General features: G+C 42.5%; 1 protein-coding gene and 1 pseudogene across 1 annotated transcript in view; both read left to right on the top strand.

The window, feature by feature from the left end:
- Window positions 1–2,215: 2,215 nt before the first annotated feature.
- Window positions 2,216–2,960, top strand: LOC102866857 (annotated as a pseudogene).
- A 7,407-nt stretch (window positions 2,961–10,367) lies between these two features.
- PARK7 (parkinson protein 7) overlaps window positions 10,368–14,527 on the top strand; it is a 37,439-nt gene continuing 33,279 nt past the window's right edge. Inside the window, exons 1-2 of the mRNA XM_006885782.1 lie at window positions 10,368–10,457; window positions 11,702–11,803. Of these exons, the coding sequence (XP_006885844.1) occupies window positions 10,368–10,457; window positions 11,702–11,803 (192 nt within the window). The remainder of the gene's footprint in view (window positions 10,458–11,701; window positions 11,804–14,527) is intronic.

Raw genomic sequence — 14,527 nt, 5'->3', positions numbered from 1 at the left:
CTCTTTCTCAATCTTCCCCCTACCCCGATGTCAGTCACATTTTACAACAGTTGCACTATGCAGTATTTGTCCTTTTGTGACTTAGATATTTCACTCAGCATAATGTCCTCCAGGATCATTTTGTGTAATATTTCATGAGTTCCTTGTTTTCCTAATGCAGCATAGTATTCCATTGTATGAATATACCACAGCTCTATCCATTCGTTTGTTGATGGGCATTGTTTCTACCTCTTTGCTATTGTGAACAAAACCACAATAAACATGAGTGTGCACAGATCTGCTTGGGTGGTGGTTATGGTTTCTTTGGGGTATATTCCCAGTAGAGGAATTGCTTGGTCAAACGGTATTTCTATTTGCAACTTTTTGAGAAAGCGCCATACAGCCTTCCATAGTGGCTGCACCATTTTACATTCCCCCCAACAGTGAATAAGGGTTCCAGTTTCTCCGGAACCTGTCCAGCACTTGATGTTTGCTCTTCTGTTAAATTTTGCTATTCTTACTGGAGTGAGACGGTATCTCATAGTTGTTTTGATTTGCATCTTAGAGCTAGGGATTTTGAACATATCTTCATGTGTTTGTTCGCCATCTGAATGTCTTCTTTGGTGAAATGTCTGTTCATATACTGTGCCCATTTTTCTTTTTTATTATTAATTTTATTATTATTTTAATGAAAATTTAGAGATTTTTTTTATTTCCATTCATTCATTGTTGTACTTTTCTCCCTGCCCACGACTCTCCTCAAGTTCATTCTTCTCTTTGAAAAGTAAAAGAAAAATTCTTTCATTGTTATACAATTCCTCCCCGCCCCAGTCCACTATGCAGCTTTCATTGTAGATTCATGTCATGACAATAATACCTAATTATATATACCTTTTAAACAGTTCTCTTTCTCATATTTCAATGCAGTATACATAATTTATCCTGTCTTTCTCAGTCTCCCCCTCCCTCAACCTCTAAGTCAGTTCCGTTTTACAACAGTGGCACTATGCTGTATTTGTCTTTTTTGTGACTGAGATATTTCACTCAGCATAATGCCCTCCAGGATCATTTTGTGTAATATTTCATGAGTTCCTTGTTTTTCCAGTGCAGCCTAGTATTCCATTGTATGAATATACCACAGCTTCTCTATCCATTAATTTGTTGATGGGCACTTGGGTTGTTTCCAACGCTTTGCTAAACATGGGTGTATATATATCTGCTTGGGTGGTGGTTATGGTTTCTTTGGAGTATATTCAAAGTAGTGGAATTGCTGGGGCAAATGGTATTTCTATTTGCAACTATTTGAGAAAGCGCCACACAGCCTTCCATAGTGACTGGACCATTTTACACTCCCACCAACATTTTTCAGTTGGATTGTTTACTTTTATCTTGTTGTGGAGCTGTAGGTCACATTTGTGAGGCAGATTTTGCAGAGACTGGTGAGTGTAGAAGACTATCAGTTGAAGGCAGGTGACCCTAAAAAAGAGAAATAGTATTGAGTTCGGAGCATAGATAAACCTCTGGTAGGGTGGGGCTTGTATCTCATCCTAATCCTTTCTCAATAAATACTTCAGCACAAAATAAAGTTACGATAAACCTTTGACACCCAGAAGAAGACTTTTGTTCTCATATAGATTTTTAAGGTACGTTATTAAGTGGTAAATACAGGACAATGTACACAATGAAGAGTATGCTCACTTGTGTTTACATAAACACTGGGAATATTTATAAGAAAGTAATCATGTTGGTTACCAGGAGGGATGTGGGAATGGGAGTGAATGACAGGGATGGGGGGGTGTCTCTTACTTTGTTTTTTCAAACTAGTAATCATACATATAGTTTACATACTAGATTTATGATTATGCATTGTCATAATCCTGTGGTCCAAGTGGAAGCTTTAGGAGTTTAAGAAAATCTAGAAAGATATGCAAATTAATGAATAATTTTAGGTGTAAATAAATGGTCACAGGAATCAAGCAACTTAGAAACCGCAAAGCTCAGAAACACTTTGAACAATTCCTAAGTGATTGGAAGTGAAATGGGGAAATGGTCCCCCAAAAAGAGGAAGAATGCAAAAAGAGATACAAACAAACACAAGAAAGACTATCTAGGATGAGGGCAGGCAGAATCTATTTTAGAAAAGTGCACATTTAGAGTGCAGAGTGGCTACACTACAGGGCAGGCCAGCACCCAGCTGCTTGGGTCTAGTGGCAGCACGGACTGCAGTTCCAGGCAGATGGCTTCTCAATGGCAAGTCATGGGCATGTCCACCCCACGCAGATAACTCCAAGACCAGAAGCAGCTGGAGGAGAGCCCAGTGGGGCAGCCCCCAGCTGGCCATCTGGAGAATTCCAGCAGCACCCTGGGCTTCCTGTGCTGACAGTTCCAGAGAGGCTGCCCCTCCAAATGGTTAGCGTCAACCTCGGGGAAGGATCCTCCTGGAAATGCCTGGAATATCCAGAGCCAGGGCAACAGGGCCTCCACGCTGCAGTACGCTCAGCCAATAATGCCTCAGGTGCCATGTGCCAGAGGGTCCAAGTGTCCTGCCAAAAGGCACCAAGTGGATGGTGGGAACCCAGGTGAAAGACAGAAGGAAAAGGGATCCCCAGAAGGATGAAAATCCCCATCCTCTTAGCCTGAGCCAAGGAGCACTTGGCTGCTGGAAGCACTCCTTGCCTACTCAGCCCTGAACTCCTGTGAAAGGGAGTACCATAGCCTCTCCGCTCAGAGACATCCACAGGCTCCCCCACCTGTGGGGGTCTGGGAGGGAGGCTGCTTTCTGGAGCCCCTACTCTTCAACAGAGTCCCACTGCTCCCACAGCGAGTCTGACAGTAACCTGGAACCTGTGGCGGCAGGAATTCAGTGCCTCGGAAAGCTGTTCCACAAGTTGGATGAAGCCATTGTGGCTGAAGAGAGTGGTGATGTAACTGTCTCATTCATAACTGAAGACCTTGCCCTTCAGGAAACAAGCCATATCTGACCAACACACCCTCATAACCCAGGATGTATGTGCTGCCCTGTGGGCTTCCTGGAGGAAGCAGCCAGGACTCGTCAGTGCCCTGTGGGCCACGGCTAGCAAGGACCAGACTTCTCTAAGGCTGCTGCTCTCCTGCTCTGACCACTGCTGGGCCCATCAGTGACCACAGCTGGGGTCCATCTTGGGAAACCTTGGAGAGGTGGAGAGATATATGGTAGTTTGACTCCCCAGGCAAGAAACTTCTGGATTAGATGCTCCATCCACAGTAGGGCCCTTGGCTGCCGCAACTCCAGCCCAAAGCATAGACACTAGGATTTTCTGAAAGCTCTGAGCTACATTCCCAGTCAATCATATCCTCAGTCCCCTGAACTCCCACCCCTGAGGCTCTTGGGAACCCTGCTCCCATCCCTGCTTCCCACACCAGAGCAGGAGAAATTCCCAGCTCTGAGATCCTGGGCTCACAAATACCTATTTATATATCTTGCCCAGGGCACTTGGGCATCAGTGAGCATGCAGCACTGTCCGGAGGCCATTTCTGCTTTTTTAAATTATTTAAGGCATCTTCTGTGTCCTTGTATTAAAAAGAACCCAGTGTGTGGCATTCTTTTATCATAATAAAGGTGATCTTTCTAAAAAAGAAAAAAATGTACATTTAAAGTAAACCACTGAAAGTGGTCCTTAAGACACTGGCTTTGCACTTTTCAACTTCAACAGAAAAGGCATTATACCCAGGGTAGGGGTCAGGGGTGGTGCAGGCTGTATTGTGCTACTCGTGGAATTTCGAGCAAATCAGTGAAAGAAAGATGGCCAATCCCACCCGTGTGACTTGTTGTTGTTAGGTGCCATCAAGTTGACTACAACACATAGCGATCCTATGAATAACAAATCTGAACCTTGCCACCCTCTTCAGGATCTCTAATATGCTTGAGTCCATTATTATAGCCAATGTGCCGATTCATCTTGAGTGTCTTTTTCTGATTGTTCATCTTTCATAGCATACTGTCTTTTCCCAAGGACTGGCCCCTTTTGCCAACAAGCCTGAAGTATGTGAGACAAAGTTCCATCATCTTTTTGTTTGTGTCATCATAAAAAATTATAAACTTTGACTCTAAGGAGCATCCTGGCTATACTTCCTCCAAGACAGACTATTCAAGTCTGACAAATCGGATCTGACTGGTACCGGAGGAGATTGCCCCTCTTTCTCTAGCAGAGCATCTGGTGGATTTGAACCACGTACTTCTGGGATTGCAGTGCGGCTTCTTGCCACTAGGCCACCAGAGCTCCCTTTTTCAACCTGTATGCAGAACAGATTATCCCAGAGGCTGGGCTCTATGAGGAGAAATGTGGGGCCAAGATTGGTGGAAGATCTATCAACAATCTGCGTTATGCAGATAACACAACCCTGCTTGCTGAAACTGAGGAGGACCTGAAGCGCTTGCTGCAGAGGGTCAAGGACTGCAGCCTCCAATATGGATTGAGGCTCAGTGTCAAGAAGACAAAAATTCTCACCACTGGACCAATTGGCAGCATCAGGATGGATGGTAAAGAGATTGAGATTGTTCACAGCTTTAGTTTGCTTGGCTCCACAGTGAACACTCTTGGCACCAGCAGCCAGGAAATTAAAAGACGTATTGCGATGGGAAAGTCTGCTGTTAGGGCCCTCTCCAAAGTACTGAAGAGCAGTGGTGTCACTATGGAGACTAAGGTGCATTTGATACAGGCCATGGTCTTTGCAATCACTTGTTATGCATCAGAGAGTTGGACAATGACTAAGGAGGATAGAAGGAGAGTTGATGCCTTTGAGCTGTGGTTCTGGTGAAGAGTATTGAGGGTACCATGGACTGCTAGGAAAACAAACAGATTCATCCTGGAAAGGGTTAAACTGGGCGGCTCCTTGGAGACAAGGATTCTGAAGCTCTGTCTAACATACTTTGGATGTTGTAAGGAGGGAGGGGGATCCTTGGAGAGGGACATCAGGCTTGGTAGGGTGGAGGGACAGCGCAGGAGGGTAAGACCCTCTATGAGATGGACTGATTCAGTGACTGGGGTAATCGGGATAGGAGTGCCAGAGACGGTGCGGATTGGCACAGGACAGAGCGGAGTTTAGGGCTGTTGTACATAGGGTCGCTATGAGTCACAAGCGGCTCGAAGGCACATAACAACAACACCGCCACCACAACTCAAAGGCATCAATTTGTCTGTCATGTTTATCCACTGTCCAACTTTCAGATGCATAGCAAGTAATTGTAAAGACCATGATATAGATCAGGTGCATCTTAGTGTTTAAACTGAAACCCTTACTCCTTAGCACTTTGGAGAAGCCCTTGATAGGAGATTTTCCCAGTTCAATATATCTTTTGATAGCTCTACTGCTCTTACCATGGGTATTGATTGTTATCTCCAAGGAAAATGAAATTACTGGTAAATTCAACTTTTCATCTATTATGATGTTACTTATTGGTCCAGTGGTGAGAATTTTTGTTTTCTTGATACTGAGATGTAATCCATATTGAAGGCTATAGTCTTTGATCTTTTTCAATATGCTTTCAAGTACTCTTTTTCACTTTGGGCAATGTTGTATCACATGCAGGTTGTTGATGAGTCTTCCTCCCATCCTATTGCCGCATTCTTCTTCATAGAGACCAGATTCTAAAATTATTTGCTCAGCATACAGACTGAATAGATACAGAGAGAAGATACAACCCTTACACATATCTTTCCTGATTTTAAACCATGTAGTCAAGGACTGTAGTCTTCCATACAGACTGAAGCTCAATATCAAGAAAAAAAAGATTATCACCACTGGGCCATTTAGCAGCTTCAGGATTGACAGAGAAGAGATTGTTAACTTCACCTTGCTTGGTTCCACAATCTTGGCACCAGCAGTCAGGAAATCAAAAGATGAGTTACGTTGGGAAAGTCTGCTGTCAAGGACCTCTCTAGAGTACTTAGGAGTGACAATGTAAGTCTTAGACTAAGGTGCACCTGATCCAGGCCATGGTCTTCACAATTACTTGCTATGCATCTGAGAGCTGGACAATAACTAAGGATGATAGAAGGATCTTTTCCTTTCAGTTGTGATCCTGGAGAAAAGTGTTCAACATACTGCAGGGTGAAAGAACAAGTCTGTCCTGGAGAAGGTGAAACTAAGTTGCTCCCTGGAGGCTGGGATTTTGAAGCTCCATCTCACTTTAGGCACATGTCCAAGAGAGACCAGTCCTTGGAGAGGAACACCATGCTTGGAAGAGTGGAGAGACAGTGCAAGAGAGGAAGAATGAGGATGAGATGGATTGACTTAGTGACTGGAAAAATGGTCTGTTAGAGATGATGAGATTGGCTCAGGATAAAGTAGGATTCAGAGCTCATGTACATGGGAATGCTATGAGTTGCAGGCGATTTGATGGCACATAACAATAACAAAGTGTTCCCTTGTTCTGTTTCTTGATCTATATATTGCTGTTTTTAGGTCCCATCGAGTATGACTCATAGCCACTCTAAGAAAATACCTGAACCCTGTCCCTTTCCATCTTCATACTTTGACACACTAGAGCCAACTGTGGCAGTCATTTTGTCAGTCCACATGGTCGAGGATATTCCTCTCTTTCCCCAACCCTCCACCCTTCCTAGCCTCTTGTCCCTTTCCGAGGAATAGCCCCTCCTAGCAATATGGCAAAGTCTGTGAGATGAAGCCTTATCATTCTTTCCTCCAAAGAGCACTCTGGCTGCACCCTCTTTTCCAACACTATAGCTCAAAGGCATCAATTCTTCTTCTGACATTCCTATTCATTGTCCAGCTCTCAAATACATAGCAAGTGACTGGAAATACCATGACCTGAATCAGATGCACTTTAATCTTCACACTGACATCATTACTGCACAATAATTTGGAAAAGTCCCCAGTGCTATGCATCTCCTGATTTCCTGATGGTTGGTTCCAGGGTGTTAATTGTGAATCCAAGCAAGATGAAATTGTTGACAGTTTCAATCTCTTCTCCATCCATCATGATATTGCCAATCAGTCTAGTGGTAAAAAGTCTTTGCTTTTTTTATATTGAGTTGCAATCCATATTGAAGGGTGCATTCCTTGATCTTGTGTAGTAAGTGTTTCAAGTCTCACTTTAAGCAAGCAAGGTTGTGTCATCTGCATAATGCAGGTTATTGATGAGTCTCTTTCCAATTATTCTGTATAGGCTTATAAGCACAATTAAGTGTTCTGGGATTGCCATTCTTCTCAATGTTATCCATAATTTGTTATGATTCACATAGTCAGAAGCTTTCACATAGTCAATAAATAACAGATAAAGGTCTTTCTGGTAGTCTCTGCTTCAAGCCAAGGTCCATCTGACATTAATAATGATATTCCATTAAATCCAGCTTGACTTTTTGGTTGTTTCCTGTTGATGTACAATTCTGAATAAACTTCAACAAGATTTTATTTTTGTGTGGTACTAATCCAGAAGGGTAGCAGTAACAGCAATGGTATTTACACAGCTTAAAAAGTCCAATCTTCTCCCTGTTCCTACCCCTCTGCTACTCATCAGGTAGTGGGCAGTGTTCTCCACATCTTTTCACATTCCCCTCTTACTCCTTCACTCCTCAGCTCATTAAGACCCAGCTGTGCCACAGAGCTGAGAGCCTAGACTATGCCACTTACTGGCCCCAGATTAATTACCTCCTCTGGCTCGGAGGCACCCATCCCTTGGACTGGAAAAGATACCATCTTTAGCCAGACCAACTAGCTTAGACTCCTCTGAGGCCAGCAGAAACTCTACTCCAGGCTGGTACCATTCCATATATATTTGTTTTCTATTTGTGTGCTTTCTTATTTTATAATTTGTGACTATTGTATTTATCTGTCACTTTGTTGTGTTGGAGTGGTAGTGATTTATGTGTTGCTCATTTTATAGTCTGCATATGTATATATTGCTTGTTTATAGTTTGCTTTTATGTGTAAAACATTTGTCTGAAAGTTTGCTATACTGGAGTGACTTACAGGTTATTGAGAATCTGGAAGCTATGCCACCTTTATTTTAAATATCAGCAGGGTCACCGATGGTGGGCTGGTATTAGTGGAGCTTCCAGATAAATATGAAGAAGCAAGATTGGCCATCCATTTCTGAAATAACAGGCCTTAAAAACTCGAATAACAGTCAAACATGGCTAGATAAAGTAGTGGGAGTAAAATCTTTCAGAATGGAAGATACTAAAAAATTGGTAGAAACGGCTACACATATTCATCAATACTTGGAACATGGAATGTAGAAGTCTGAGTCTAGGAAAATTGGAAATTGTAAAAAATTAAATGGAACGCATCAAGATTGACATGCTAGGTATTAGCTGAAATGGATGAGTAATGGCCATTTGAAATCAATGATAGAATCTGTTATGCCATAAATACCTTGGGATTTACAGCCTCTGAAACGCCCCTTAAGGGTCAGCTGTGAATTGGTTCTGAATGGAAGCACAAAACAATTGCTGAACTTGTAAGATTTTTTAAATGCTAGTTCCATTCTGTTATTTTTCTAAGTGCCGTGGAGTCACGTACAACTCATAAGAACTCTATAATAGATATGAACTTTGTCCTATTTCTGCACCAGTTTTATCCTCAACACATTTGAATGCACTGTCACAATCCCATCTCGTTGAGGGTTTTGTTTGATGGCCTTCGACCATTCTTGATTTCCCTTTCCAAGGAATATCCTCTTCTAACTTGTTCAAAACATGTGAGACAAATCTTCAACACCTTTGCCTCCAAGGAACATTCTGGTTGCACAGAAAACATATATGTTGTTTTGGCAGTCCAAAACAAGTCCTTGCTTGTTAAATCTAAGGAAGCCCTGAAGCATTTGCTGCAGAGGATCAAGGACTGCAGCGTTTGATATGGATTACAACTCAACAATAAGAAAAGAAAAATCCACTAAGCTATTTTAAGCACCATCATGACAGGTGGAGAGAAGAAGACGTTGTCAAGTATTTCATCTTGCTTGCATCCACACTCCCTTGCTACCAGCAATCAGGAGACAGAGTGACGTAACGTTCCATTTTAGGGAACTGAAACTATGCTTTGATTCACACTACGTCGATGAAAGAGCCTGCAGCACGTCTCTCTCGTATTCCGCGACTCTAAAAAGGCACTTAACTGAAGTGACGTGACGTAACGCGACGTGACACGGCGGGAGTAAGAGCATGTATGGAGCCCAACAACGTGAGTCTGCGCAGTAGGATGGGGGGGGGGAGGCTGGGTGGTGCGAGTCTGCGCAATGAGAAGCGAGACGGAGCTAGGAGGCCGTTTCCGGTTAGTCACTCCTGGTTACAGAATTGCTGCCGAGCAGGCCGTGGCGCCGTGTCTGTAGGAGAGACGCGAGGTCAGCTCGGGCTTGGGGGAAGTGCAGCGCGTGCGTAGGCGGCGCGGGGACCCTCAACGCGGCGGGCCGCAGGCGGAGCGGAAGGCTCTGCGAGTGCGGGGTCTTCAGAAAGTTGACCCCTCCTGCCTCCAGGCCTGTGCTCTCGCGTGAGGTCCCGGAGCCGCGCAATCCCAACCTTGGATTTGGTTGCGCATCACTGATTTACATCAGTTTTTTACTGCCAACCTTAGTAACGCCTCTAAAGAAGAGAACTTTCAAAATGCCTTACTTATCACTGGTTCGCAGTGTTAATGTGGTGTGTTTAAACCCCTTTTCAGAAAACCTAATTTGATTGGCCAACTAACTCTCTAGAAAAAGTTAGGGTTTAAAATTACCCAAAATTATGTGCAGAGATGTAGCTGAATTAGACTGGAAGTGAGGGGGATTTCCATCTTTCTCAGTCATGAATAATGTATTAAAACGTTTAACACTATTAAATCCCCCAAAAGTTTTTAGAACCGTTATTGGAACTAAAAAAAAAAAAAAAATCTTCCAAAAGTCTTACAGGTTAATTACTGTAAGTGTTCAATTTTATGCCATAAAATTAGTCGTAGTCATTTCTCTGAAATACAAAAAGGCCCACTTCATTGCATCTTCTGCACTGTGGGAAATGCAAGACCCGTAGCTTTGTGTCTTAGAAAACCACGTTTGCAATACAGTGTTGGAAATTGGATTTAAGAAAATTTCTTAAAACATGATGGTAAAAAGAAAATCTAAACAATCTTAGCACATATTTTATAGCATCTACTGAGAATCAGCAATCTCACTGTTGTAGAAATTAGCAGTGAAACTCTATTCTAGAAATTATTATGAAGTATTATTAAGCCAAATTGTTCATTTTAGGTGTGTGTGTGTGTGTGTATATGTGATCCTGGGAGGTGCTTATGTACTCTATTTGACAATGTTCCTAAACTTAAACTTTTTCGCTATTCCAGGAGTACAGCAAAAGATCATTTTGGGGAAATTGATTTTCCAATAAAGTCTTTCAAAAGATCTAGAACCTGAAATGGCTTCAAAAAGAGCTCTGGTCATCCTGGCTAAGGGAGCAGAGGAAATGGAGACTGTCATCCCTGTGGATGTCATGAGACGCGCTGGAGTAAGTCCACCGCCTGGTCTAACCCTCCTTCCCCCTTTCAAAAAACTGTTGATTTTTAAGAAGATATTTTGAGTAATATTAATATCAAAGTGCTAGGAAAATGCAGACACTGATAAATACCTATTTACTGAACTAACAATATATGGTCAAAGTGACAGCAACTTAAAAGACTACATGAGAGGCAGTGAGTTTTTGTTAATGGTGGGACAACAGAATGGAAAAAGGCTGTCGAGAATGGTGACAACCTGAGGAATGTATTGTACTTGAAGAAATTGTAGAGGTACATGTTTTTATTGTGTTATCTTCTCACCAAAAAAAAAAATTCCTCACTTATCCACTATTTAATACTTGTTATTGTACCATATTTCCAAGACACTTCTTAGTGCACAAATGTTCAAAGAAATGTACTTGAAACTTTGTTCTTTGTTCAATTGCGTTCTGTTCTGCCTTAGTAAATATCTGCCATCTTCAGATTGGTTTGCATTGTTCCATGTGTGTTTTTAGTAGCAGGAGACTGTACCTCTCATTTATATTGTTATGTGATGATTGAGAATAGTGCTGTGTGTCAGATGTCATTCTAATCACAAACTTGCATAAACTTGTTTCAATTTAAAAAAACCCAAACCTTTATTTTGGTATTGCCATCCTTATTTTACAATTGAAACACATGGATAGGCAAATTAACATGGTCATGGTTAGTAATTGGAAAAGCCCGCACTCAGATCCCAAACCTCCCTAAACCATTAATCTGTACTCTTCCAAATTGCTCTTCGTTGTACCTACTGGTCATCCCACAAACAATATAGGAAAAAGTCCCTTTTCCAAATATCAACTCTTAGTATTGTCTGATTTTTAAATTTTGCCAAGTATGTACTGGTATTTCATTGTTTTGTGTTTCTGTCTTGTGAAAACACTTTGAGGTTTAAATGGCTGCAGCAGCCTTCCAAGATGGGTTATTAATAGTATGATCACATAATTTATCACCCAAACCAAAACACTTAGGAGTGAAATGAAACTTAACTGGATAGGATGCTAGGATAGCAGTTATAATTGGGACTGTCCCAGGCAAACGAGACAGATCTAGTTATTAAATGTATTAAACCAACTTACTATCTTGAGTTCAGCATAGCTCTGTTGCAGTATTTCCTGCCAGATTATTTTTATAACACTGGGCAGCTGTGAAAATGTTACTCCAAGTTTATATTTCATTGTTCTTAAATGTCATGATGACATCTTTCTCTTAGATTAAGGTCACCGTTGCGGGTCTGGCTGGAAAAGACCCGGTGCAGTGTAGCCGAGATGTTCTCATTTGTCCTGATGCCAGTCTTGAAGATGCAAAAAAAGAGGTTGGTTCTCCTTTACGTTGGAATTATTCCTTAGTATGACTTCTTATAAGTACTGAAGTCTTGAAATCCCTTCATACTACGTCTAAGATTGCTGTTAGTGCAGACTTATTTTAAGAAAGGTATTTTGCGTAGATGTCTTACCCACTCAACTGAATCCTGGAAAGGTGAGGACCTCACCTTCTCTGACCCTATGTCCACAGCACTTGATGACTACCTGATACAGTATGCGCTGTGTGAGTGCTGCATGGATGCTTGGGCAGGTGGTTGAATGGTTAGATGAGTGGATATTTAGAAGAAAGAGAAGGTAAACAGGATGTGTGGATTAGTAGATGAATGCCTAATGGATAGAAGGATGGGTGGGTACAAGCACTGTACTTTCATCATCATTCCTTTTACTTACAAAGACAACCTTGTCTTCTGTTATAGCTTTGTTACCTTATGCAATGAACCACCATGTTTTAAAAATTTTTTACTCTACAACTCTTTTTATTTAGTATATTCCTTCCATCTTCTTTTAATACTTGGTGATGAAGGAAGAAGTTCAAGCTGCTTTGAAGGAAATAGCAAAAAATAAGGCCCCAGGAATAGATGGTATACCAATTGAAGTATTTCAGATAACAGATGTTGCCCTGGATGTGCTCACCAAGTTGTGCCAAGAAATCTGGAGAACAACCACTTGGCCAACTGACTGGAAGAGATCTATATTTGTTCCATTCCAAAGAAAGGTGACCCAACTGAGTGTGAAAACTACAGAACAGTGTCATTGATTTCACATGCAAGCAAGATTCTACTGAAGATCATCCAAAAACAATTAGAACAGCACATCAGCAGAGAACTGCCGGAAGTCCAGGCTGGGTTTAGAAGGGGTCGTGGTACTAGGGATATTGTTGCTGATGTTAGATGGATCTTGGCTGAAAGCAGAGAATACCAGAAGAATGTCTATCTGTGTTTCATTGATTATGCAAAGGCATTTGACTGTGTGGATCATAACAAACTGGGGCTGACTCTGAGAAGAATGGGAATCCCAGAACATTTAATTGTGCTAATACGAAACCTATACTTGGACCAAGAGGCAGTAGTCAGAACAGAGCAGGGTAACACTGCATGGTTCAAAATTGGGAAGGGTGTACGCCAGGGATGCATCCTGTCTCCATACCTTTTCAACATGTATGCAGAGCAGATTATCCCAGAGGCTGGGCTCTATGAGGAGAATTGTGGCATCAGGATTGGTGGAAGATCTATTAACAGTCTCCGTTATGCAGATGACACAACCCTGCTTGCTGAAACTGAGGAGGACCTCGTGCACTTGCTGCGAAGGGTCAAGGACTGCACCCCTCAGTATGGACTAAGGCTCAATGTCAAGAAGACAAAGATTCTCACCACTGGACCAATTAGCAGCGTCAGGATGGATGACGAAGAGATTGAGAGTGTTCACAGCTTCAGTTTGCTCGGCTCCACAGTCAGCACTCTTGGTACCAGCAGTCAGGAAATCAAAAAGCGTATCGCGATGGGGAAGTCTACTGTTAGGGACCTCTCAAAGGTACTCAGGAGCAACAGTGTCTCTCTGGAGACTAAGGTGCGCCTGATACAGGTCGTGGTATTTGCAATCGCTTGTTTTGCATCAGAGAGTTGGACAATGACTAGGGAGGACAGAAGGAGAGTGGATGCTTTTGAGCTGTGGTGCTGGAGAAGGGTACTGAATGTACCATGGACTGCCAGGAAAACAGATTCATCTTGGAGAGGATTAAACCAAGCTACTCCTTGGAGGCAAGGATTCTGGGGCTTCATCTGACATACTTTGGACATGTTGCCAGGAGGGATGGGTCCTTGGAGAGGGACATCATGCTTGGGAGGGTGGAGGGACAGCGCAGGAGGGGAAGACCCTCTATGAGATGGATTGATTCGGTGACTGGGGTAATCGGGATGGGTGTGTCAGAGGCGGTGCAGTTGGCGCAGGATAGAGCAGGGTTTAGGGCTGTTGTGCATAGGGTCGCTATGAGTCGGAAACGACTCGACGGCACATAACAACAACAACTCTTTTTTTAAAAATTTTATTATTTATTGTATGTGTATCGTTGAATTGAATCTGACTGATACAGAAGGAGATTGCCCCTCCTTCTCCAGCAGAGCATCTGTTGGATTCGAAACACATACCTCTGGGTTCTTGCCACTGGGCCTCCAGAGTTCCCTCTAAAACTCATTTTTCACATCCCTTTTTGTTGACGCAGACCTACTTAAGAGACTCATGTACGTGGAAAAACTCACACTTTTTGTGGTTGGATTAAGGGAGGAGTAAGAATTCTGCTTAAATTATGTAATATCTTTAGTGTCTCTAGAATTATAATCCTTAACCTTTGAGAAGGACAAACTCTTTTGGGTCTCTAAATAGCTGAGTCCTTTTCCCCAAAAGCCTACTGGCCCATGCAAACATAGGTGATTTTGCATACTATTACATGGGCTTCATGTGTAGCTGGCCAGTGTGATGGGTCTTGTGGCTCTGTCTTCCTACAGAGAAAGAGAGAGGAAGAAGAGCTAGTTCATGAAGGACTGTTTGTGCTAAAGAACCCAATCCCTGGGATACAATTCCCTGTGTTTAACTGCCCTTTTAAAAGACATAGAAAATGGAGTTCCCCAGCGGTCCCGTGGATCTGTCTCTTGGTTCAACAGTGTTTGGACGGAACAGACCCGGCGACTTCCCCCCTTCCAACCTCCAGACGTAACCTC

Source organism: Elephantulus edwardii, unplaced genomic scaffold (assembly GCF_000299155.1).
Source record: "Elephantulus edwardii isolate Elephantulus edwardi_28Jun2011 unplaced genomic scaffold, EleEdw1.0 scaffold00045, whole genome shotgun sequence".
Classification (NCBI taxonomy): Eukaryota; Metazoa; Chordata; class Mammalia; order Macroscelidea; family Macroscelididae; genus Elephantulus; species Elephantulus edwardii.
The sequence above is the reverse complement of the archived record's forward strand: the minus strand, read 5'-3'. Positions and strand labels throughout refer to the sequence as shown.